General features: G+C 36.4%; 1 protein-coding gene across 2 annotated transcripts in view; it reads left to right on the plus strand.

The window, feature by feature from the left end:
* Positions 1-24762, plus strand: part of MYO6 (myosin VI) — a 108542-nt gene that overhangs the window by 62019 nt on the left and 21761 nt on the right. For both annotated transcript variants that reach the window (XM_063389499.1, XM_063389500.1), the window contains exons 13-24: positions 8411-8568; positions 9109-9200; positions 9656-9728; positions 10581-10708; positions 11747-11842; positions 13904-14077; positions 17741-17779; positions 19402-19495; positions 20840-20970; positions 21087-21164; positions 22086-22215; positions 23582-23672. In XM_063389499.1, coding sequence (XP_063245569.1) covers positions 8411-8568; positions 9109-9200; positions 9656-9728; positions 10581-10708; positions 11747-11842; positions 13904-14077; positions 17741-17779; positions 19402-19495; positions 20840-20970; positions 21087-21164; positions 22086-22215; positions 23582-23672 — 1284 coding nt within the window. The remainder of the gene's footprint in view (positions 1-8410; positions 8569-9108; positions 9201-9655; positions 9729-10580; positions 10709-11746; positions 11843-13903; positions 14078-17740; positions 17780-19401; positions 19496-20839; positions 20971-21086; positions 21165-22085; positions 22216-23581; positions 23673-24762) is intronic.

Consider the following 24762-nt stretch of genomic DNA (forward strand, 5'->3'; position numbering starts at 1 on the left):
TCAGAGTATAACAAAGGCTTTGTTCTGCTGGGCACAGTGGAGCCAACAAGGAACAGTAGGAGGGTGATGCTAAATGCAACCTTTCTGAATTTTATTAAATACTCATGTGCAGTGAACTGCCTGGGGGACTTGGCAACTGCACTACATCTATCTGTTCTTGTCTCCCAAAATCCCATAATAATTACCTTGTTGGATGATGGTTTCGCCATCCACGTGAAGTGTGTTTACAGAGAGAAATAATGTGTTAGGATTCAAAATCTGGTGCTTCTCTTAGACTGTAAATATGCTACTGTGCTTCTCTCTTGCTCAGTTTTTTCCTTTCTAAGCAGACTTTCACAGTGGACTCCATCATCACAAATTAAATTGTTTTACAGGGTGAAAAAAATTAACTTGCATGATTCCAGGTCCTCCAGCTTCTTTTGCAGTTCATTTTCTACCAAAATGCATTTTTTTAGTGATGCTACTGAAGCATCCATTGGAACAACTTTTTCAAAAAATACTTTTCTACATAGTTTTGAACTTTAGCTTTTCTCAAATTACATATGTGCTGCTTCTATTCTTTAATTATGTGGAGTATTTAACTAGGTAGGGTTATTTTATCCAAGCTACTTTATTTATGAACTAGTAACCATATTGGATGACAGTAATTGATGGATATTGCTTCACCTGCTCTCTCCCTCAGCTGTTGTCAATCATGGGCAAATTATACACGTTTTTAATTCAAGTTAATTTGTTCTAGAATATAATTGGGAACTACATGGAGTTGTCCACAGGCTAAATCTACCCTATCCCCATCCATGCTTTCCCCTAGGTCTCAAACTCTAGATCAGTAGAAACTTTGCTGAAGAAATGCGCATGAAGACCAACAAAGGCATTTCTTGCAGCCTTACCAAAGTGCTTAGAATTTGGCTTTTTTTTTTCTGTATTCCATTCAAGTAGCTGATAAATGGAGAAGAGGGAAAGTCTCAGGGTTGTAGTTTTCCTGAGATTCTCCTTGGGGTTGGTGTTCCCCAAGGTAATAAGGGTCTCCCAAGGTTGCTGTTCCCTAGGAGTTTCCCCTGGGTTGCTGTTCCCAGAGGTAATAAGGTTTTCGGTCTTCTCTTTGCCCTAAGTGTTACACACCAGAGGCAGAGACGACAAACTGAGTCCGCCGGTGCACATTTCCAAGGTTGTTTATTCTTCGTTATCTCAGTCCTTTTTCAACTCTGCCAGGCCTCCCTGGCAGGGTACCTTATCTTAGTTCTTTCTCAGCTCTGCAAGGTGTCTCCACAGAGCAGGACACACGGCAGACTGGGCGGATCAGAGAGCCCCGTACCTTATGTACAGTCCCCTTGACCCAACCACTGTCCGAGACGTATTTTTTATTTACAAAATTTTACCAATACCTATTACCTATACTAACATGTCAGTTCTACTCTAAACCAATCTCTAAAACCCAACTCAGCACAAGATGGGGGACGAGAACAAGAACAAGGAAGACAGGGGCCACTCCCCAATTCCTCCATCTTGTCTCTTCAGCCCCATATGCTAAGAATCCTAATTTCTATATTTATATTCTACAACAAACCATCCACTACTTATTTCAAATTCTTAGGATTTGTGATTCTTCCTGCATGTGAGTGTTCACTCCCATGGACAGGAATCAGAGTCAGTGTCCTCCTGGGACCTGTGTGGGTCTAACTGACCCCCCTGTACAGATCCCAGACCCCCCTGTCCGGTCTCCAAACCCTCCAGGGTGGCCAGAGGGATGTTCTAGACTCCGACATCTCCCCCTCCTCTTTGCAGTAAAAATGCTTCTCTGACAACTCTGTTCCTGGTCCGCCGTATGCATTGAAGCAAACACGGCACATACATCAGAAGAATCACAAACTTCAACAGGAAATACACACGTACTCTCAAAAGTTCCCTCTACCAAGATAAAAGGTTAAACACATTGAACATTCCATCCATTCAAGGCTCAGTTCTTATAATAAGTTGGTTCACAGCCTTTTTCCAGTTGTCTTATGTTCTCATGATATTCCTTCAAACTTATTTACTTGTGTCTCAGCATCAGCAATGAATAATCAATTGCTGTTCTGTTTTTGTCTCGCACTGTCAATATCAGTTAACAAATCATTCAGTGTAAGAGAAGTGGCATGGGCATACTTGTTCTGACAACAGCCCTTTTGATCCAATAGTATTAAAATCATCCCTGATACTGTCTGCATTACCATCACAACTTGGATCATATTGTTCAACAGATCTTTCCTCTCTTGCTCTTTTATCAATGTCACTCTGGGTGTTAACATGTGTTAACAAAGAACATTTCTTGTTGCTGCATGGACCATCCTTGACATCTGCAAGGAGCACAAACTGAATCCTGTCTTCACAAATGAAAAGGATTTCTTTCGGGAATAACATTGAAACCTGACTTGCTAGTTTATCTGACATCTCAGTGTAGTTACACCAAGCTGATGCACTTTTACAAATCATATGATTTGGAGTGACGTCTACGATATTATCTTTTTTGTGTCACTCCAGGAAAGACCAAATTTTCTGCAAAAATTCTCTTTTGCTGAACCAAAGGTTTTCATTTTCGAGGTTCACAAAGAACCATAGAAAAGAATTTCATTTGAACATCCCATTTGCCCACCAGGTTGAAAATGAACTGTGAAATTGCTGGAGGGATGTTCTCTGGGATCGACTACTTGTTCAATCACCTGCCTACTAACAAACTCATAAAACATGATGAAAAGAATTTCCCTGATCTTGAGTATGTCAAATGAAAGATGCTCAGCTCTGATACATTGGCCAGAGTTTCCCAACCATTCTTCCTTGACTGAATCATGGGCAAAACCACCCCACTGCCCAAGACAATTGGTGAGAACACAATGCACAAGTATAACACTTGATTAAACTGCTTGTTCAAAGGCCTCACTCTCTGTGAGAATCTCTGAAATGCAACACCACTCAAGTCCCAGAGAAATCCCAAGTCCCAAAATCTTTTGCATTCCGAACGAAGAAATGTCCGCAGTCTTGGCAGCCACGTCTGTGTGCCTGCTTTTCCATTTCTGGACCAACGCCTGATGCCGTTGACTTTGGCAGAGGTTCTCATGCCTTGCTGATGCTCATTTTCGGCTCCTGTGAAAACACAAGCACAATCCCTGCCCCAAACCTTAAATTTAAATGATTTTCCAATCCATCCTGTCTCTGGGTTTCTGCTCAAGACTAAAGGATTCTCTTCACGTTTCTCTTCCCGTTCCACTTGCTGCTCGGTGAAGTGGACTCTACAAAAAAAACTTATCAAAAGTTTAAAACATACTATTTTTTCCTCAACATTCTGCTTAAATTTACACTCAGCATTCCTCCCCTCTCCTTTTGCATCATGGAGGTTATTTCAATTTTTTGGAGATATAAAACATAACATGAGTACTATAAAGCATGACAAAAGAATTCTATAAAGAAATGCTCAACACAAAGGAAAAATTCGGCATACCAATGAAAATGAAATGTGATTATCAAATCATTTGTGCCATCACCTCAGAGACTGCAAACTGCTGAAACACTTTCCTTCAGTGGAGATCCCAATGTTCTTTCCCGGGCAAGACATCAGGTCTCACGACAAAGTTGATTCAGCTGTTATATTAATAAGATCAAATTGCCAAGTCAAAATAACTTGCATATTATTTTTTGGAGCAGAAATCTCTGGGCTTTGTTGGCAAACAGCATCCGTCCAAGTTAAAATCAGAGTTTGGCCAGAACTCAAACTTCAAGTTGGAGTGATGCTCTTTAGCACATTCTCCAAATAAATCCTCTAACAACAATGAGCATCAAATGCCCCAGATACAACAAACTGTCATAACGTTTTTACATAAAAGAAACATTTAAAATTTAAGATGAAAAATTGATCAGATCACTCAGGAGCTCGTCTTTTCTGGAACTTTTCTTGAAAACAGTTGAATACCAATTGGAACAATCACAGGATCAACAGCTGATGGAAAAATCATCAATGATGCTTCAGGTATCTCTCTCCAAGACCTTCTGAAAAACACTTAAAGATTTAACAAACTGAAATGCAATGTCTCTACTCACACAAGAGGTACCAAAGCAAGCCCAAAATCTCATTTCAAACGAAATGCATAACACAGTTAAAAATTCAAATGAAATTCAAAAGGACATGCTAAAACATTGCATAAAACATACAAGATTGATTATAAAAGAGACAAATTATATACTTAAAATGAAGCTTAAGAAAAAATTCTGACTTGCACTTAATAATACAACTACATTTTTCAACAACAGCATTTACAAAATACTTAAATGGTTAAAAAACAAATAGAAAATATTCAAAATTACAAATGCCTTTTGAAAAATCCTATAAATAAATGACAAAGCATAAAGGCTTAACGGTAATATTAACTTACAAGTACTATCAATTTTTATATATGTTTCCATACTATATAATCAATGTATCAATACTTAACATGTTAAATTGCATTTCAAAACTCTCATACACTTATTAATTTAAAATGAAACACAAAAGACTGAAACAATTCATAACCAACAATAAAATCAGGGATCTAACAAATTGTATCTTCTCCTCAAATCTTATTTATCAATGTTCCATCATCATCATTTCAGTTGAAGCTGTTTCTTTGTTGAAGAAAAATAACTAAACTTTGCAAATTAAACAAACATACCTTCTATAAATTGTAAATCACCTTTTAAATCAACAAAGACTTGAATTCAACATAAATAAAGCTTGATAAAAAATCTACAACTTGCAGTAACCTTATAAAATCCATATATAATAAATCAATAAAATATAAATTAATTACTAATTAAACTTCATGAAACTCAAATACAAACTTAATTTAAACTCTTCAGGGCCCAAACTTGAAATAAATTTTAGAATTATATATTTAACAATATGTAACTTAAACTCGAACCAAACCACACAAAAATTTCAACAACAATAAAATGTGGAAACATAACTCAAATTAACAAATAATGATTAACTCTGGCTAAAAGCTCATCTTCATTTCATTTTCTATTTTTCTTCTTTATAATAGGATGTCCCTTTCTCACATTTTGTGTTTCTCACACAATGATGGATTGCTCCACAACAAAGGGACAAATGATTGTATTTTCTTCTTCTGATCTTTTCTTACAATGTTCACATGCTGTTCTGTTGAATCACTTGTTGAAGTGCTGTGAGAATTCCTTCATCCCGGGCTTGGAGGATTCTTTCAAGCTGGTTTCTTCAGATGCCTGCCTGCACTGATGTGCCGTGCTGAGGTGCGTCCACTTCACTGCATGCCTCTACCATCTCTGCCTTCACCATCTCTGCCTTCACCATCTCTGCCTTCACCATCTCTGCCTTCACCATCTCTGCCTTCACCATCTCTGCCTCTCTGCTGTCGTGGGAGTTTTAATTCTTCCCTGGAATTCTGTAATGTTATTTGCAGCAGTACACTTGCCAATGCCATTAATTTGAGAGCTTTCTTATCTCTCCTTATTGCATTTTGATATAGTGTTTTTTTGTTTACCTCTTTCCAAAATTCTATCTGGAACTTTAGTTCCGATTTGTGTTGTAGGATTGCGAGGCAAACCCGTTATTAGAGAGCTGCTGGCTCTTTCAATTGAAGCCGCAAATTATGCAGCAGTAATGCTTTGCCAAGTTAATAAGATACGTAGCTATTTCTGGAATGCATTCCCCCCGTGTTCTGGGTTTTTGACCGGTCTCACCTAGGTGCAGTCTTTCCTGGCTGTGGAACTGGAACCAGTGTTGTTCCTGCTGTCCGGCAGCTGTGGGATGACGCAGCCCTGGGCCCTGGGTCCACGTCGGTTCGGCTGAAGTTCCAGAGTTGGCAATTGCTGAATCTGTTCTTATCTTCTAATGATGGAGTTTTTATCTTCTTCTGAGGGTCCGTGGCTGTTCGGATAAGTTCGGGCGCCATATCTCAGGGTTGTAGTTTTCCTGAGATTCTCCTTGGGGTTGGTGTTCCCCAAGGTAATAAGGGTCTCCCAAGGTTGCTGTTCCCTAGGAGTTTCCCCTGGGTTGCTGTTCCCAGAGGTAATAAGGTTTTCGGTCTTCTCTTTGCCCTAAGTGTTACACACCAGAGGCAGAGACGACAAACTGAGTCCGCCGGTGCACATTTCCAAGGTTGTTTATTCTTCGTTATCTCAGTCCTTTTTCAACTCTGCCAGGCCTTCCTGGCAGGGTACCTTATCTTAGTTCTTTCTCAGCTCTGCAAGGTGTCTCCACAGAGCAGGACACACGGCAGACTGGGCGGATCAGAGAGCCCCGTACCTTATGTACAGTCCCCTTGACCCAACCACTGTCTGAGACGTATTTTTTATTTACAAAATTTTACCAATACCTATTACCTATACTAACATGTCAGTTCTACTCTAAACCAATCTCTAAAACCCAACTCAGCACAAGATGGGGGACGAGAACAAGAACAAGGAAGACAGGGGCCACTCCCCAATTCCTCCATCTTGTCTCTTCAGCCCCATATGCTAAGAATCCTAATTTCTATATTTATATTCTACAACAAACCATCCACTACTTATTTCAAATTCTTAGGATTTGTGATTCTTCCTGCATGTGAGTGTTCACTCCCATGGACAGGAATCAGAGTCAGTGTCCTCCTGGGATCTGTGTGGGTCTAACTGACCCCCCTGTACAGATCCCAGACCCCCCTGTCCGGTCTCCAAACCCTCCAGGATGGCCAGAGGGATGTTCTAGACTCCGACAGGAAAGAAGGTGAAATGGAGGAAGGAGAATTTATCTTTTCCTCTTCAGGCAAGAAACAAGAGAAAGAGATTCATTTCTCTTTGTGCAGATCAAAGAAAGGAAGAGCTGAGGGAAAGCAAGTTCGTGAGAAGAAAGCTGCTTGTTCTGAATGTCAGTTCTGTGATGGGGCTCTTGTGTATCTACTGTCTCAGGGCATTTTCAGCATTATTACATGGTTCTGAACTTTCATTTGTGCAAAATGCATTGCAGAGTTACATTTTCTTTTCATGTGTTTGCAGCATACTATGAAATTTAACAAGGGTTTGTGCAGTCTTTAGAATTGTACCTAATAGTGGCAGTGGCAGAATTTGTTATTTTGGAAACTGGGACCATTTTGTAAATACATACTCTAAAAGCACAACTATTTGTCATGTTAAAAAAGTAACTGAAAACATAAATGATTTTAATGTATTGTATTATGTAACAGATCTGCAGCTGACAGGAATTAGTATTCTGATCTCTTAAACGTACGAGAACAGAATGCAAAGGTACCTTCCTTCTATTTATAAGCTGAGATTTCTGTCAGTACTCATTACCTTAAGATAAGATAGGTACTTAGTGGAAGACAAGATTGTGTGTTAAAGCTAATTACTATCCAATATAATGTAGCTTCAAGTGTCCTTTGGGCATGGAGACTCTGGTTCCGTGCCTTACCAGTCACTGTAGAAAGTGATCTCCATCACTCTCGTGATTCTGCAACAAAAGTATTATCTTTGAAGAAATTTTTTAAAAATAGTGATTATTAGTTAGTTAGTGCTTATGAATTCTGGGAAGTGAAGGAAATTATGCAGTATGGGTAAGCTGTTGTTGTGGTTTAACTCCAGCTGGCAAATCAGCCCCTCATAGCCACTCGCTTACTCCCTGCCAGTGGGATGGGGAAGGGTAAAAATGAGAAAACACATGGGTTAAGATAAAGACAGTTTAACAGGTAAAGCAAAAGCTGCATATGCAAGCAAAGAGAAACCAGGAATTCATTCGCCACTTCCTGCCACTTGATTGACGATCAATCTTCAGCTCCCCAGGATAGCAGGACGTCATCAAGTGTAGTGGTTACTTGGGAAGACAGAATTTCAAACTCGTAGTATCATTCCCCTTTCCATCTTTTTCCTCCATCTTTTATTGCTGAGCATGTTGCCATATGATAGGGACTGTCCCTTTGGTCAATTGGGGTCAGCTGTCCCAGCTGTGTCCCCTCTCAGCTTCTTGTTCACCCTCAGCCTCCTCACTGGTGTGATGGGGTGAGGAGCAGAAAAGATGTCAGAGCAAAAACTGAACTGTAGGCTTTATTCTAACAAAACAAGTCATAAATAAAGAGTTGATTTTTTTTTGTAGATGGTGATGTATATATTTTAAATATCTTTCTCTGGAAATTGTCAATAGAATTTCCCGTTGTCTAATAAACAATTATGAAAGCAACTGAATCTCATTTCTACTGATGGTAGCAAAACGTTGTTCTTTTTTGCAGGTAAGATATTCTAACTTGGCAAGATTGTTTCCTGCCTTGGCCTAGAGATCAGAGAGGGTTTTTTTACGTCCTAATTTACAGTATTGGAAGGGCTGTTTTTAAGTTTAGAGTCTAATTTCACAGTAAGGATTCTGGAAAATAAGATCTGTATCTTGTTTTCTTAGGGTACCCTTGAAAGTGGAACAAGCAAACAATGCTCGTGATGCCTTGGCTAAAACTGTGTATAGTCATCTGTTTGATCATGTAGTGAAAAGGGTAAACCAGTGTTTTCCATTTGAAACTTCTTCTTTCTTCATTGGAGTTCTAGATATCGCTGGTTTTGGTAAGTATACTTAAAATAATTTCTAGTTGTCACTTTTTCCCACCAAAGATTCAATAACAAATTCTGTAATGAAGAGTGGTAGGGTTTGCTTTTTGGTGTTGATAGTTCTTGTAAAGCTTTTGCCATCCTTGGCTCACTGAAATTCAAAACGGAGCATGTTTTGTGATGTGCTCTAGCCCTGCCAAGGTTGTCCAGGGAACAGCCTTTGGTTTTCAGGTCTTTAGAGCTTTTACATCCTGTGCCAGCCTGTTGTATCATAGATGCATGATACAACACTGGTTCAATTTCACTGTAGGGTAGCTTGCTTTGGTTTGCTGCCAGCAGTCTGTCATTTGTCTTAGAAATATCATCTGCTGCAGTATTTTTAGATGTCTTGTTTACAACTTGGAAATCCGTGTAAGATTTCATTTTGCTGAAAGAAATGGCTATGGATCTGAACACATCTTTAAATATTAGCACTAGGAAGCTTATCTTATTTACTATTTAATATAAAATCTTGGAGCACTCTTTTATCATAAAAGTTTAACTTCTGTCTTTCAGAGTACTTTGAACACAACAGTTTTGAACAATTCTGTATAAACTACTGTAATGAAAAACTGCAGCAATTTTTTAATGAAAGAATTCTGAAAGAGGTATGATCTATTTAATGTTATGTTTGAGGATTTGTTTTTTACTGTTATATTTTTTTTCTGAAGAGATGCCTAAAGCAGCACTGCTTTTCATAAGATTACACAATATGTTGGAATAAAAAAAAATCAATTGACATACTGTGTCCATATTATGTGACATCTGGTTGTGTCAGAAAAGAATGTGCATTTTGAAAACCAGCAAAGAGGTATCCAAAGATTGGATAATTGCTAATAGCTAATGGAAATATTTAATTGAACAGGCTTATCATTAAGGTCTTAAAATTGGAATATATTAGGCTGTGTAAGGAAATTCTCAAATGTGTATTGATTCATGCTATGCTTTTTAAAATTACTTCATGTTTATTAGAGAAAATAATTTTTTTTCTTGATAAGTAAAAAAAAAAAAAAAATTAAGAGTGGTATTTTCTCTTTTCAATTACTTTTTCTGGTAACTTTAGGAACAAGAGCTTTACCAGAAAGAAGGCCTGGGGGTTAATGAAGTTCGTTATGTAGATAATCAGGACTGTATAGGTATGTACTTCTTGAATTGTCAAGCTTTTTGTTACTGTCATGGGGATAAAAGCTTCAAGCAGAACAGGCAAAATATGCATGGCACTAGTAATTATCTGGTTTTATATAGAGCCTCATTCAATTCACAGTCTTAAGAGTTCACAGACATTGCTGCAGTACAAGCATTAGCAGTTTCATCTTTTCCACAGGAAAAAGTTAGTAGTAAAAATTCCTCTTACAGGGACAGTTTCCTAGAGAACAAAAAACTTGCAAAATAGAGTTTGTATCTAACAGTTTCAAGAGCATAAATTTCTGTGTCAGCTTTCAAGGGCTTTGGTATGTGTATGTAAGAGGCCAAGGCAATGCAGTTGCTAGAAGTTGTGAAACCACCACTGTATGCTCAAGTCTGGTCTGCCTTTTGTAAAACAGATTTCTGCTTCTCACTGGATCCTGTTGTCAAATGGAAATATTAACCTTTTAGTCTTGACATGTAGTGAAATGTGGATGAAAAGCTTAAAAATCTCCCCTAGCAATTGAGGCAATCATGGCATAAAGACCTACGATCATACTGTAAGAAGACTTAGGCACCTTCTGGATTTCAGCTTGAGACCAAGAGTTAAAGTCAAACAATCAGGTTCTGATCTTTTTCTCCCATGTTCCACAAGAGTTAGAACTTCTAGATTTGGTGAATATCCTATATATACCAATTAAGATACATAGAATTGATTTGCCATAACTCCTTGTATTTTGTTTAATGGCTTTCTATAGATACTTCTGTAGAGAATCAAACAGCAGAATTTAGATGTGTAATGTTCAATGGTGATGTGAGTTGATATATTCAATTTTTGTAAATATATATCTTTTTATTAATAGATTTGATTGAAGCAAAATTAGTAGGTGTACTGGATATTTTAGATGAAGAAAATCGTCTTCCCCAACCAAGTGACCAGCATTTTACTTCAGTTGTGCATCAAAAACACAAGGACCATTTCAGGCTCTCGGTAGGTTTATTTTTGTTCTCTGTCTTGTTTTAATGAAACAGTTCTTGGAACAGTTGATAGTAACACTTCAATTTAATGAAAATCTTTCATAAGAAATCTCTCATCCAGTCTGCACAGTCTGTACCTCTTTGTTAAGGACAAGTTTGGTTATTAGATTTGATGAAAAGTTCACTGAAGGCTTCAAGCAATTCTAATATCCTGCTGAAACTAAGGCCATATTCTTCACCTACATTTGAAGTTTGTTAACATGTAAAGCATGAAAAGGAAGTAAACCCACATTTTAATTTAGATTGTTTCATATCAGATGAGTTATTTTGTTGTTCTTTTCAAAAATTGCTTGCTTTGGAGAATATTTGACTCATGTCTAGTGTCTAGCTAGCACTTCAGTGATAAAAATAGGAATCATACTAGGAAAATGTTTTTGTTGTTTGTTTTTCAACATACAGCACTGTGTGAAAGATTAAGGCAATTTGTTGCAAATTATATCTATGAATTGTGTTGAAATTAAAAACAATGCTGAAAAAATGCAAGCAAAGGAAGCCGTCCTTTATCATCTATTCACCAAAATTGTCCTCCATTTACCTAGTGTTAAGTTTCCACTTAATCCTGCTTACCTGAATTGCTGTGCAATGAAACATTCTGGTGGTGTATGTATGATCAGCTGGGTGCTTGCCATCTAAAGCCATATCTTAAACTTCTGTCTAATCCTATTCATATAAGAAGGCTATTCATCAGCTGTCAAATGAATGATACAGAAAGTGTTGATTAAAGGCAAAACCAAAATCAGCTGCCTGGTATTAGCAATCCTGGTGACTTGTATTTTGAATGCAGTGTGTTTAGGAGTGTGAAGAGTTTGAAATTAGGTTTTTAGAATATCATGGTTTAGACGGGAATGGTAATGATCAGCACAATTGTACTTGCAGGAAATGTGATTTTTAACACCTAGTGCTCCTGGCAGATCATGGTGGTGTTCTAAGAATAAACTTTTTCTTAGTCTCCATTGCAATACTTCTTTGTAATTCAACTTCTCAATTCCAGATTCCTAGAAAGTCTAAACTGGCTGTTCACAGAAATATCCGAGATGATGAAGGCTTTATTATCCGACACTTTGCAGGAGCAGTGTGCTACGAGACGGTAATTTTACCCATGGAACTCTGTGTTTATTGCGTTTCATAGAACATTTCTGGTTTTTCAGTGCATATAGCATAAACGACAAAATTTCCTGTGATCAGGACAGAAGTTCAAATGTTGATATATCTTAACTTTGAAATTACCTTTTTGAGTATTTGACAGAAATGACAGTTTCTTTTAACTTTTCAGGTTACAGCCTGTTTTAATGACATACGTTTTGTGTAAAAGTTTATTTCAAATCTATTCGTAATGGTGTCAATATTAAATATATTGATGCACAATCTACTGCAAATCTTGCATCAAAAAATGTTTGCATCCTGAGGAGAAGAATAAACTATGTAATATAAGAGAATTGTTAGTAAAGAGTACCTTTTTGGAAGCATGATTATCCTAGTACACAGGATAATCCCCATCATAGTTTGTGTTTTCCATTTCTACTGGCAATGGACTCATTCCTGTGAAAATACAAAATACCTGAAATTGCTACCCTCGAAATACATTCCTGATTCTTGTGCTTTTTTGACTATTACTTATTGTACAAACACATTGTAAGATGCGAAGCCAGTATTTAGACCATCAATTTTCAAAAACAAAAGTTTAAGATAAAATGAAGATCCATAATGCTTTGTTGTTCTGTATAACTCCAGCATGTATGAAGGATGCTACTTGAAAAGAGGATTTTTTTATCAGTTGAAAAAAACATGCTTGAAGGATTTGTCTTTATGTACTTCAAAATTCTCCAAGAATAATAATGATTGCTGTGGTTTTTTGCAATAGAATGCATTCTGTGAGTAATTTTAAAAATAAGGAAGGTGAAGCCTCTGTGTTACCTACATGATTTTTCTGAGGTTGCTTAGAGTAGATATCAAAATAATAAATGAAATTGGAATTCCAATAAAATTGGAGCTAATTTTTATTTGTACTAGGTGCTCTATTTTTAACCATGTACCTCATCATGATACACTAATAATGCCTTAGAGTGTATAGAATGCCTTAGAGTCAGGAACAGAGGAGACAGATTTGGTCACATAAACTCTGCAGTCAGAGCTAATCAGATGTGAGGTCCAGAAACTGTTAATGTGTTTGACTTCATCCTCTCCCTCAGAGGGACTTTCTTAGCTTGGGTAATAAAACTTTTGAACAGTAGCTGCCTTGTAGTACCCATGTTGTTTGTTTGTTTGTTTGTTTCTCACTGCTCTTTCAGCAGTTCTTACAGTCTGATTTGTGATGAGGACGCTTATTTGGCTGAATTCGTATTCCTGTCTTGTGTCTACATGGCCCAAGGAAACTTTGGAGGCCTGTGTCTGTCCTTTGATTCTTACCACCCTTTTATGGCATATCTGGCAAATTGGCATTTTCTTTAAAGTAGTTGAAGGCTCTTCTGTTCATTAATGTCAAAGTCTCTATTAAGTTGCACCAAAAGCTATTGAGGATTTTGTTAATGTGAAATTGGATACTAATGTACTGATCTCTGAGCTTCATTGTAATGTTTTGTTCTACTCAAAGTTAGTGATCCAATTCAAATAAACCAGAGATACAGAGTTTATAGGAAGGGACAATATGTTTTATTAAATCAAATGGTCATAGTCATAGTACTACTAAAATAACCTATTTTCATTTCATTTTTCAAACAGTTTAGATGTACCAATTTAAGTGTGCGTGGTAATTCCCATTTCACAATAGAAATTAAGTGAGATTACAAGCAGTGAAGAATGAAGCTTCTCAGAACTCCCAGGTGATCATGATGTTCTGAGTGCTGGAAAGGGAAGGAGGATAGTCACTGACAAAAACCCAACTGATCTCTTTAAGGGCATCAAACCTTTCTTTGTGTTTCATAATTGCAACAACATCCTTCAAATTTAACGATGTCTTTTCTCTCTGGCATTAGGGTTTTGTGTATCCAGCTGAAAACTTGTTTGAAATAATATATGAATATTTACCCCATGTATTCTTGCTGATTTTTGAATTAAGTATGTATCTATGTTTCCTTTAGCTTTCTAATTAGACCAAAGTAACTTGGACAGTAAAACAGATGTGCTTTTATCTCTTGGGTTTTCTTTGCAGATGCAATTTGTGGAAAAAAACAACGATGCTTTGCACATGTCCCTTCAATCTCTTATATGTGAATCCAAGGACAAGTTTGTTCGACAGTTGTTTGAAGCCAACACTAACAACAACAAGGATCCCAAACAAAAAGCTGGAAAACTCAGTTTCATCAGTGTCGGTAATAAATTCAAGGTAAACCATATAATAAAGAATCCTGTCTTGTAATGTATGCCAGTTTTATGTTACTTGAATTAAGCAGAACCTTAGGTTGGGAGAATTAGCAGTAGCTTGAGATTCAGAAGAAAATTTGGTTAAATAGATGGTTTTCTTCTGTTGAATTATAAGAAACTGGTATATTTAAGCTACATGCTATGCATTTCTGTCAAAAGTATCTTTCATAATAGTCCTCACAGAGATTATACAGAGTGAATTTTAGGTCAGAATCTTTCAAAGCCACATGGAAGTCCTTATTCAAAAGCTTTTGAGAATTAAATTTGGATTCTGTGGACTTTAAAAGGTTCTAGATGTGAAAAAATATGTTCTTCCATCCTATTGTAATTATGCCTTCTAGAAGATGTATTGATTCCCTACAGTTTGCCAAAATTCAATACCTAACCTAACCTAACCACTGTTTTTCCTTTTCTGAAATATATACTTAGTCATGGCTTACACAGGAAGATATTCATTGTGCTGAATGTTTCCTTTCTCAATACCTGAATCTGATGCTTCTCCTCATTTTCTCCTCTCTTATGATGTTATAAAGCTGACCTTCAAACCTTGTCTTCTCCAAATGTTTTCTGCATCCTTTTCTCATTCAGCAGTTTTATTTTAGCTGGACTATTCCAGCTCAGGATGGCTAGAAAGAGAACAATAGGGGAATTAAGAGATGAAAAGCAGGCACATCGTGGGCTGCAGGTAAATTTTTCAGTCTCATGGATTTACAGTTGGTAGAGCTGCAGCAATTTCAGCAAGAGCTCTTTTCAACACATCTGGGCCAGATCCAATGAAGGATTTGTATGCCTTCAAGTCAAGTGCTGAAGCACTTTTGTTATGCTGCCTTACCTAGGGCCATCAAAAACCCACCTCCTATTCCTAGCTAGACTCCTTACACAGTCCCTGGGGAACACAAGTATCTTAGATAATCCAGAAAACTGCACATAGAGTGAGACACTGCCAGTAGCAGAAGAGTGTTTAAGCATTTCTACTCCATATCAAGGTTAAGTACTGCATCAGGGCTGCAAGATAAATTCCTTCTTGTGTAATCATATCTTGTGGCTAGCATTTGGAACTGTTCTCTAAAGATTAAGGGCTGAAGAAAAGGAAGGATATGGTAGCAGCACACTTGCTTTTTATAGCAATAGTGTACTGCTTCAGATCTATACTGTATTCAGTGTTCTGTGACTATTTTATTTCATGCCAAGTTTTTGGTCAGTCTGACAAAGGATGTTCTTGTTACACCTTTCTTGAGTTGTTTGGTTAGGTAGCCAGAAATGAAATTTTCATGGGGCCAGTAAGAGTGGGAGACAGAGCCTGACTTGTAAGGTAGTGGTTTTGGCATTCAACTGGGAATTGGGCAGACTGCTCTCTTGAATTTTGTTCTGATGATTCTTTTTAACTCCTTCCTATTCTGTAGTGCTTGTTGAATTAAAGTGTAGCAATTGGTTAAATATAAAATACATGGTCATTGTGTAAGTAGTCTGAAAAGCCACAGATAAGCCATGTCCTGAGCAAACCCTGCAGCCATGAGTCTGTTGTAGATGAAGCTAGGATCCACAGTTGCTTAGAGCTGTATTTTTGAAATAAAATCTACTGGAGCATCTTTTGAGGTAGTTTCCTCTTCCTTCTGTCTGGATTTTCAATTTCTCTCAGATTTAGCACCACACGTTCAGGTGATGCGGACTTGTGCATTATACTACTGCCCAAGGAGAGGTGAATTAAAAGGCAGGCATTTTTAAAGAGAAGCAGAAATTGAGTGGGGAACTTTTTTGGATTTCCTTTTGAACTTTGGTATTCGCCTCTCCACCTAGAATACAACTAATCCCCTCTTTGGATCTGGCCCATCAATCTGTAATTCTTTCAATGTTTTCAAGTTTCATGGTATTTTGAATGTATGTGTTACTTCCAATAATTCATTTAGTGTTACCTTCCCACACACAGCATGTGATGCTGATGAACACTAATAGCCTTGAAAATTTCACTTCAGATGACATCAAAAGAAGGTCTTTTATCTTACTAGATATTTCATCTCTTTAATAATATGAATTCTTAGTGCATTAATTTGTAAGTCAGTCTTCTGAACTACTGAAATTGGAACTTCTAATTATATAAATTATTTGCTGATGTTGCAGGGACTTCTCTTTATGAAATCCTTCACACATCCCTTCCTTATAACTAATTAAAATTAATTCTCATAAATCAGTTGAGAAAGAAATGATTAATTTATCATCAGATCTCTTCAAGATTGTTTGAGATGATTTTACCTTATGCTAATGATGAATTAAATCATGACAATTCAAAGAGCAGTAGTTTTAGCAATATGCTTTACTCATACACAAGTTTTATTGGAGAAATTCATGTGAGAATGTCTCTGGCTTATTTCTTGTCAAATCACAGAGTATAAGGAAGGGGTATTTTTCCTCAAGCAAAAGTGTATTTTGTTAATGGAAATTATTGTGTCTCTTGCAAACCTAAGTGTATCCAACTTAAGAAAACATAATTATTCAGATCAAGTTGAGGTATTAAGAGTATGCGTAAATGGAAACTGAGCAGGAGGTTATTAGTGTTTGTCATGCGTCTTGTGGCACTCTTTCTAACCACATCCATGTTAAAAAAATCCCAAAGCAATTTTATTACCAGAGGGACAACTGGCAGCTCTAGGTGATGCACACTACCCATACAAACCTTATTTCTTCGATTCAAGGTAATTGAAAGATCTGGCTAAAAAAAAAATTAGTCAAAAGTCAGATCCTTTGAGTTTTGCTTCCAGTGCTGAAAATGAATATGTTAGGACATACTGAATTTTGTATTGCTGCAGTCTATATACCTAAAGTTTGTTAATAAACTAGAAAGGATGGCCCAGCAGTAATTTATGTAGCAAAACACACACACCTTTAAAGTAAAAATATTGCTATTTTTCTGAGGTGATTGGGAATATTTTAAGTCTCTACCAATTACTTTCAATAGAAATTCTAAATTGTTTTCTCTGATAGCCTTAAGTCTTTGGTTATCATGAAGACTTGCCTCCAAATAATAGTGGTATTGCAGTCTTTTCTCATCACAGTATATTTAAATGCAACCTCAGTAAATGTCATTTTAAAATTATAGGTTTTTTTCATCAATAGAGAATTGAAAGGTTGGAAGTTTGAAAATAAAAATAGATTATTGTAGGTAAATGTTGACATAACTTAAAAAAAACCCAGAAGGAAAGGTTGAGAATATACTTTCTGTGTTAATTATTTAACATACAAATAATGCTTGTTGTAGGTTAAATTTGGGATTTCACAAATTTTCAGTGTATTTTTAAAAAATAATTGCTGATTGGTCTCATTTATTTATATAAATTTATTACATAGTCATTTGTTTTTATTTTCCCAAGTGGACATGCATGGTATTTTTATAACTGTTTTGTAGTAAGTGACTACTCCATGCAGTATTGTTGTACTCTTAAATACAAGCAATTTCCTCAGGGCCATTCATGCACACTTGCATGACTTTGTATATTAAATTTGTGAATGTTTGGTTTATCAGTTCTGTCTTACTAACAATGAGCATGCATGCAGGAATGCTGTACCTCTATTTGGTGTGTATGTTTATTTGCCATGGTAAGGCTCTTGAAATTCCTGTTTTCTTTTGCAGACTCAGTTAAATTTGCTTCTTGAGAAGCTTCACAGTACTGTAAGTATATAAACAGATGTAGGTTCACAGTTTCCTGATGTAAGACAAAATAGATTATCTCAGTATTATGGCTTACAATAAATGTAATTAGTAATTGCTTAACAGTTTACAGCTACATGGCACTTTAGGAACATCTTCCTGTGCGTGTGATGGTTACTGATTTACTTAAAGGAAAACCCATCACCTTCAAACAAGTTGAACAATGAAAGTTAAACAATTTGAATAAGCAATATGAAATCTGGCAGTGCTGAAATCTCCTTTTTTTGTCACTTTTACTTTCTGTGCATTGGTTATCATTGGTGACTAATTTGTGGGAAATTTAGAAATGTTTCTTAGAAGTAAGTTATTTAAGAAGTTATTTATTACTAATTACTGTTTTCAGATTCCATAGTCATTAAAATATTTTTTTTCATTTTTCTTTTTTGACAGGCTGTAAATGCACAGGTAGTCAAAGAACCTGAGTCCCTTAATGAATATTTGTTAATTTGGCTGATATAGTTAGATAGTTTGTGAAATTCTTCAGATATACAACATGCCATTTTCTTTTAGCACTTGGAGTTGTGATAACTCAGCATTGTTTCTCTTGACGACATGTTCTAACCAATTATAGATATTAGATATTATTATGCTCTGTCAAAAAAAAAAAAAGTTGGAAACCCAAGGGAAACAAAGGAATGAGGTGCTGGAGTAAAGCCAGCATATAAGATTTTACTGTAATCATGAAGCTGGGGTGATCTATTTCACCCAGAGCATTCTGGAACTGAAATACAGCCCAGGGAAAAAAGTGTGTGGCCAGGCTTGCTGTATTCTTGAGTTTAGCTAACCCATGATTGAGGAGATATTGTTAATCTAGAGCTCCCTTGGCAAGTGCTGAAAGATGGAGAAAGAATAACCTACACCCTGGGATTAATACTGTGTTTTCTCAGTCCCGGTTCTGTTTTGGTATGTGCAAAGTGGTCATTAGCAGTCACCAGTTATAGGAAATCCCAATCATAATTGGATGGTGCTTGGCAAAATGTAATCCTTGATGAATGCGGAATGATCAGAGAGAGCAGTGGTCAAAACTGTAGCACACATGGTCATAACAGAGGAGCAGACTGAGCAACATCAGGGAAGGGAGGCTGAAGCTGAGAGCCAATGGAAGTTGTAAAAAGTAGAAGTTAAGGAAGGTCAGATTCATCTGCAATGATTCTCATGTCAGGAGGCTGGTAGCATGTTTGCTGATGTGAACTCTGGGGCATTTTAGTTGTGACTGTAGGAGATAATGAGGGTGATAGGATCTAGAGTCATAAATCATAGACTGTATGCATGTTAAGGAAAATAGTTGAGTGAAAATTCAACAGAATTGAGATCCAATTAATAGCTTGAGCATTTAGATCAGTTGCATCAGTGCAACACTGATATATGAGAGAAGGAATGGTGCTGGGACTTGACTATCTTTAAGGCCCACTCCAACACCTTAACATTCTATGATTCTATGATAATGTCAGCATTTATTTTTTAGAATACTATTATTTTGTATCTTTCCCCCATCACCCCCATAAGTCTTTGATCATTAACTGCTTTTAATTTTAGAGTTTTAAAAATTTGTGGAATATGCTAACTTCTTGCTTTGGTCATAGGGGTCAAGTTTTATTCGCTGTATCAAACCTAATCTAAAGATGACAAGTCACCATTTTGAAGGAGGACAGATCCTCTCTCAGCTTCAGTGTTCAGGTAATACATGCCTCTGGTATTTTTCCCTCTGATTTTTACTTTGGTGATTATATATCACCCTAAGTTTGAAATATGTGGGATGAAAGCAGTATTTCCTTGCTTGAACTGTTTTCTACAAGGTAGGTTATTTATGCCTTATAAACAGCTATTTAGACTTTTAGTAACTTAGCATTCATTTTAGTCAACAGAACCCTAGAAATAATTCATCTGAACTACCATTAGGACTCTTCTTGCAAAGAAGAGTTCCCCACAGTATTAATAGGGCACCAGTTCAACAGAACGATAGAATTTTAAATTTCTGTGGCAATTGCAGTATTAGAAATTCCTGTGTGCATTTAGAGGCAGTCAGTGTTAGCTGAGTTATCTAGTAATTGAAGCATACCAGTGTTCTTTGATTTTATAGATACTATGATCGAGTTTAATTATACTGGCTTACTTTCTCAAAAGTTTCTTTATATCACTGTTACCTTGACTTGGAGCTGAACGTCCAACATGGATGAAATGCTGCATCTTCGTTATTCTTGAAAGGCTAGATGCTTTCCAAATCTGCAGCTTTATTTCCTCATGCCCCATGAGTTTTTTGAAGAGCAAAGACAGTATAAACAAATTAAATTTCTATTGGAAGCAAGTATGCAAAAGGTTAAGTTTTACAACAGCAACCACAAGTTAAGGTCTAACTTGAAAATTTACCTGTAGCCTCTGTTGATAGGGTTATGTAAACTAGTGGGTAAAAACTCATATGGTCTGTCCTGCTGAAGTAATTTGAATCTTACTGACTGTGTCTGGGCTTTACTGATGTCCTAGTAGCAGCCAAAATGTAGTAACATTGTTCAGGGCATTAAAGTTACATCTTAGCAGCTGGTACCTTGTATTTCAAGTACACTAAATGTTCTAGCACTGCATATGTATTTGAGGTGCATCTGCACCACATCTCACAAATGCCATTCACGTGATTAAAATAAGAACCTGGTTGGGCATTATTTGGTGGTTTGGGGTGTGGATTTGGGGTTTTGTTCCTGTTTTTAAAAATGGAGATGTCAAATCTGCTGAAAAGGAAAGAAGTTTTTAGAAGGAATATTAGAAAAAAATCCTATGGATGATTGAGAGTTACCTCTCAAAAGGGAGTAAAACTTTCTGGGCTTTTCTCACATGTTCAGTATTAACTTCTTGTGACTGATCACATAACCAAAAAATGCTACAGGCCTGATCAAATCCCAGCTGAACTTTGTGGTTTAATCTCTGAACAATGTCTTTGAGTCTTATGTCATAAACCTACTGGTTATCATAAAATTCACTGCTTAATTTGCGTGTTACTGATCCCCGCCTTTGTCTCTGTGAATTTAGGGATGGTGTCAGTTCTGGATTTGATGCAAGGTGGTTTCCCATCACGAGCTTCATTTCATGAACTATACAATATGTACAAGAAATATTTGCCTGAAAAATTGGCTCGACTGGACCCTAGGCTATTTTGCAAAGTAAGAAAGAAAATAATTCTTCTGTATCATCCAGGAGAGAAAATGTATTGTGATGTTGGTTTTTGTGGTTTTTTGAAGGAGGCAGAATACAATCCTCTCTGTTTTCTGTGTTTCAGGCCCTATTTAAAGCCCTGGGACTGAATGAAAATGATTACAAATTCGGGCTAACCAAGGTGTTTTTTAGACCTGGCAAGGTAATCTTTTTCTTGGAGTTCAGGATTATCAATCTTAGAATAATTTCAGTTAGAAAGGACCTTTGAAGGTGACATTGTTTAATACATTGATAAAAGTGTAGCCAAACTAAATAAGGTTGCCTAGGATTTTTGTAAATAATTTTTTTCATTTTCTTTGAATAAAGCACAAAATTAGTACTGATACAATTGGTTTTATAATCTTGTTGCTGATGAGTATTTCTAATGCAATGTTTGTATTCCAAGAATTATGTTGACTATTAAAAAGAGGACGTCAGAGCCAAGAAGAAATATTTTTTAGTAAAGTCTGTGTATAGCTGAAATCTTTCTGTGATTCTGAGCATTGCTGCTTCTATTCAGAGAAAGGAGATGAAGTCGAGAGCTATTGTGATGAGAAAGGAAAATGATTGTTATCCCAGAAGAATGTTCTTCCTGTCATATTAATTAATGAAAAGCACAAGTGCGGGATTTTCAGAAAACATTGCCTTCAATGGGAACCTTATGCAAAGGTTAAAAATTGAGAAGTGCTTTCAGCTTTTATTTTTTTCCACAGATATAAATAATAAGATGTGTCTTGAAGTTGTGGAAGGCCAGAGTTCATTTCCAGGATGCAGAAAAACAATTGATTTTTAAAAATGTTGGCAAGAAATATTTTTGGTGATTAGTAAATGATTCTATTATTCAAAATGCTGAGTTTTGGACATCTATAAAACAAACATAAAAAATCTGCAGTTGTCATTTGCGTTATCATTAAACAATGAACTGTAATAAAATTTATCTGCTGACTTTAATTGAAGGCTGATATAATGACATACAGTTTACATTAAAAATATTTTAACATTTTCACTCAGCATGATCTTAAATAATAATGTCTAACACTGTCTGTCCTCCTACTATGTAAAACTTGTTTTAATTATCATTTAGTTTGCAGAGTTTGATCAGATAATGAAGTCTGATCCGGATCACTTAGCAGAGCTGGTGAAACGAGTGAATCGCTGGCTTATCTGCAGTCGTTGGAAAAAAGTTCAATGGTGTTCTCTCTCGGTGATTAAATGTATGTGGTTTATGTTTTATTAAAGCAAACTGTTTGTTAAAAATACAGCAAAGCAATTATTATCACCTTGAAATGTGGCCAAGGACATGTAGAGCAGATGGTTACATACTGAAGTCTGAATAATTGATTTCAAGGTTGGTGAGATTTTTCTTGAGGTTTACTGTGCAGAGTAGGAATAAGGTGGTGTGGAATAGACTGGCACTTGTGGTGTGCTTCAGTAAAGGTGTCTAGGAGATGGGGAATGGTGTGATGCAGAATGTCAGCACTCTCTAATAACATGGAGGGTGAAAACTGCATCAGAATGGGTAAGGAAAGCATAAAGGCCTCATGCCAGTGCAAGCACAGCTGTGCCTTTGGGCCAGCACAGTCATGGCTTCCACATCTGTCACTGATTGATTATTATCTGTTGCTGTTTATAGTGAAATAAATAGAATTTCTGAATTCTTATGATACAGATTTCAAGCATCAGAGATTATAACACTAAAATCTTGGGTTTGACCTGGACATTTATGCCCTTTAGTCTGTTTTTTTTCCAGAAAGACAGGACAGAAAGTATGTCATTGTGTGCAAAAAGTAGAAATGCAGGGAAATAATACTGATTATTATTTCCTCATAGTATTTTATGGGAAATCAGAAGCTAATTTTATTCCCAGTACAAAGCTGAAATAGATAAAGAAGGAGTGTGTCTTTGTGACCACCTAAGGCCAGTGGTTAAACATCGCTGTGTTCACAAACCATGTGCTAAAGGCAGTCTGGATCCACAGGCATCTATGTTTTCTTTAGTAAATCTGTAAGAACTCATTTATTGTTGCACTTCTAAAATACTCAGTATACATGCATGTGCCAATGCCTTGATGCTCTACTTAACTTGCCTCCTAGTCTCAATCATTTAGTTAGAGTCTTTAGATGAAGACTGTATTAAAACAAAAGCTAGAGGCTTTGTTCTGGTTTTTTTTTCATTGTAGTATTGTAGAGAAATGCTCAGTGAAGTTGCAGCCACTGTATTATCTCTAGCACATACTGGCTACTTGATTACTCTTCAACACAGGACTAAAACTTCAAGCTGAGTGTTTCCTGCTTGACAGAGCCTGTGACTTTTAACAGAGGTTACAATATCTGTGAATCTGCAGGGGTGTGTGAGTGTGCACACATTTCATTGTTCCTATTGGTTTGGGGTGGGAGCCTCTGTGCCTGGCCCAAGACTGTGAATTCTGCAATTCTGTTTCTTAAATGTTGTGATTCCAATATACAACAAACTCTCAAGCACACATAGTCTGCATACAATGTTGAGACATCAAATGTGTGAGGAAGATAGAAATGTTAAACTGTATAAAACATCAAGATTCTATCTTCTGTGTGTTTACAGTGAAAAATAAGATAAAATATCGAGCCAGTGCCTGCATTAAAATACAAAAGACTATTCGTATGTGGCTTTGCAAGAGAAAGCACAAACCACGGTAAGAAGATATTCCTTGGTTGAAGAAAATACGCTTTAAATAATATTTTCTTGTGACTGTAAGAAGAGGTTTACTTTACTAAATCTATCTGAAATCATAGAATGATGTTAAGTACAATTGAAAGAGACTGAGAGGTTCCGTGTTCCTTTACTCTTTCCCAAGGCTGAATAGAGTAAATCTGAGCCTTTCCTAAAAGATGTTTTTTTAGCTCTTTGTTCATAAAATCCTTCAATGACAACCTTGTTTTTAGAAATCTTTTATTAAGTCTGTCTAATTTAATTTAAGCTCATTAATTTTTGTCCTTTACCCATTCACACCTTCCTTTATAGGCTCTCTTTAATTTTTATCTTAGAAATAATAACTGTCTTGTCTGCTCTTGAAATTAATTCCATTAGCTCGTTGCAGGGAATACTGATGGAAAAACTACTTCGATCACCAAGCTCTGCTCACACCTTTATGTTCTTTGACAGAGATGCAACTCTGTTCTAGTTGCAGGCTTCTCATAAATTCTTTTACATCCTTTGAGAATTATGTTTCATTTTGAGTCTTGGCATTTCTGACTTTTAATTTTTGAGCTAGTTGGTGCTTATCTTTAATGATTTGATTTAGTTTCTACTTTTTTGTGTTGATTTGGGAATCCCAGTACAGTGATTTATGTTTGGGAAGATTGTCTGCAGAGTTGTAACTTCTATGTGAGGTCCTCAATAGTGGTTTTTAAAAAAACTCTTGAATTTTCCTGAAATCTTCCCCAGCCTTGTTTTCTCACTTCTTGGGGATATAATGACTGTGTTCCCTGCTGTGTAGTTTTAAGGTTTAAGTTTTATCTGATTCATTCTGGTATTGCTCTTTGAATAAGTGGCACAGCTCAACCTTTATCCTGCCCAGTTAAAATCCTCTAGTGGATGCTGATGATTTATTATTGTGAAAAAAACCAAAAAACAACCAAATTAATTCTCAAAACAGAAATGCATTTTTCCATTTTGAGTCACTGTCTGCAAAGTAGTTTTAGTTACTGCTTGGAAAAGGCTCCATTACTTAGTTACTTGATGTGATAATGTTTGAATTTCAAAAAAGAGGGTGAGTTTTCTCA

The sequence above is a fragment of the Prinia subflava genome, chromosome 2 (genome assembly GCF_021018805.1).
Source record: "Prinia subflava isolate CZ2003 ecotype Zambia chromosome 2, Cam_Psub_1.2, whole genome shotgun sequence".
NCBI classification, from domain to species: domain Eukaryota; kingdom Metazoa; phylum Chordata; class Aves; order Passeriformes; family Cisticolidae; genus Prinia; species Prinia subflava.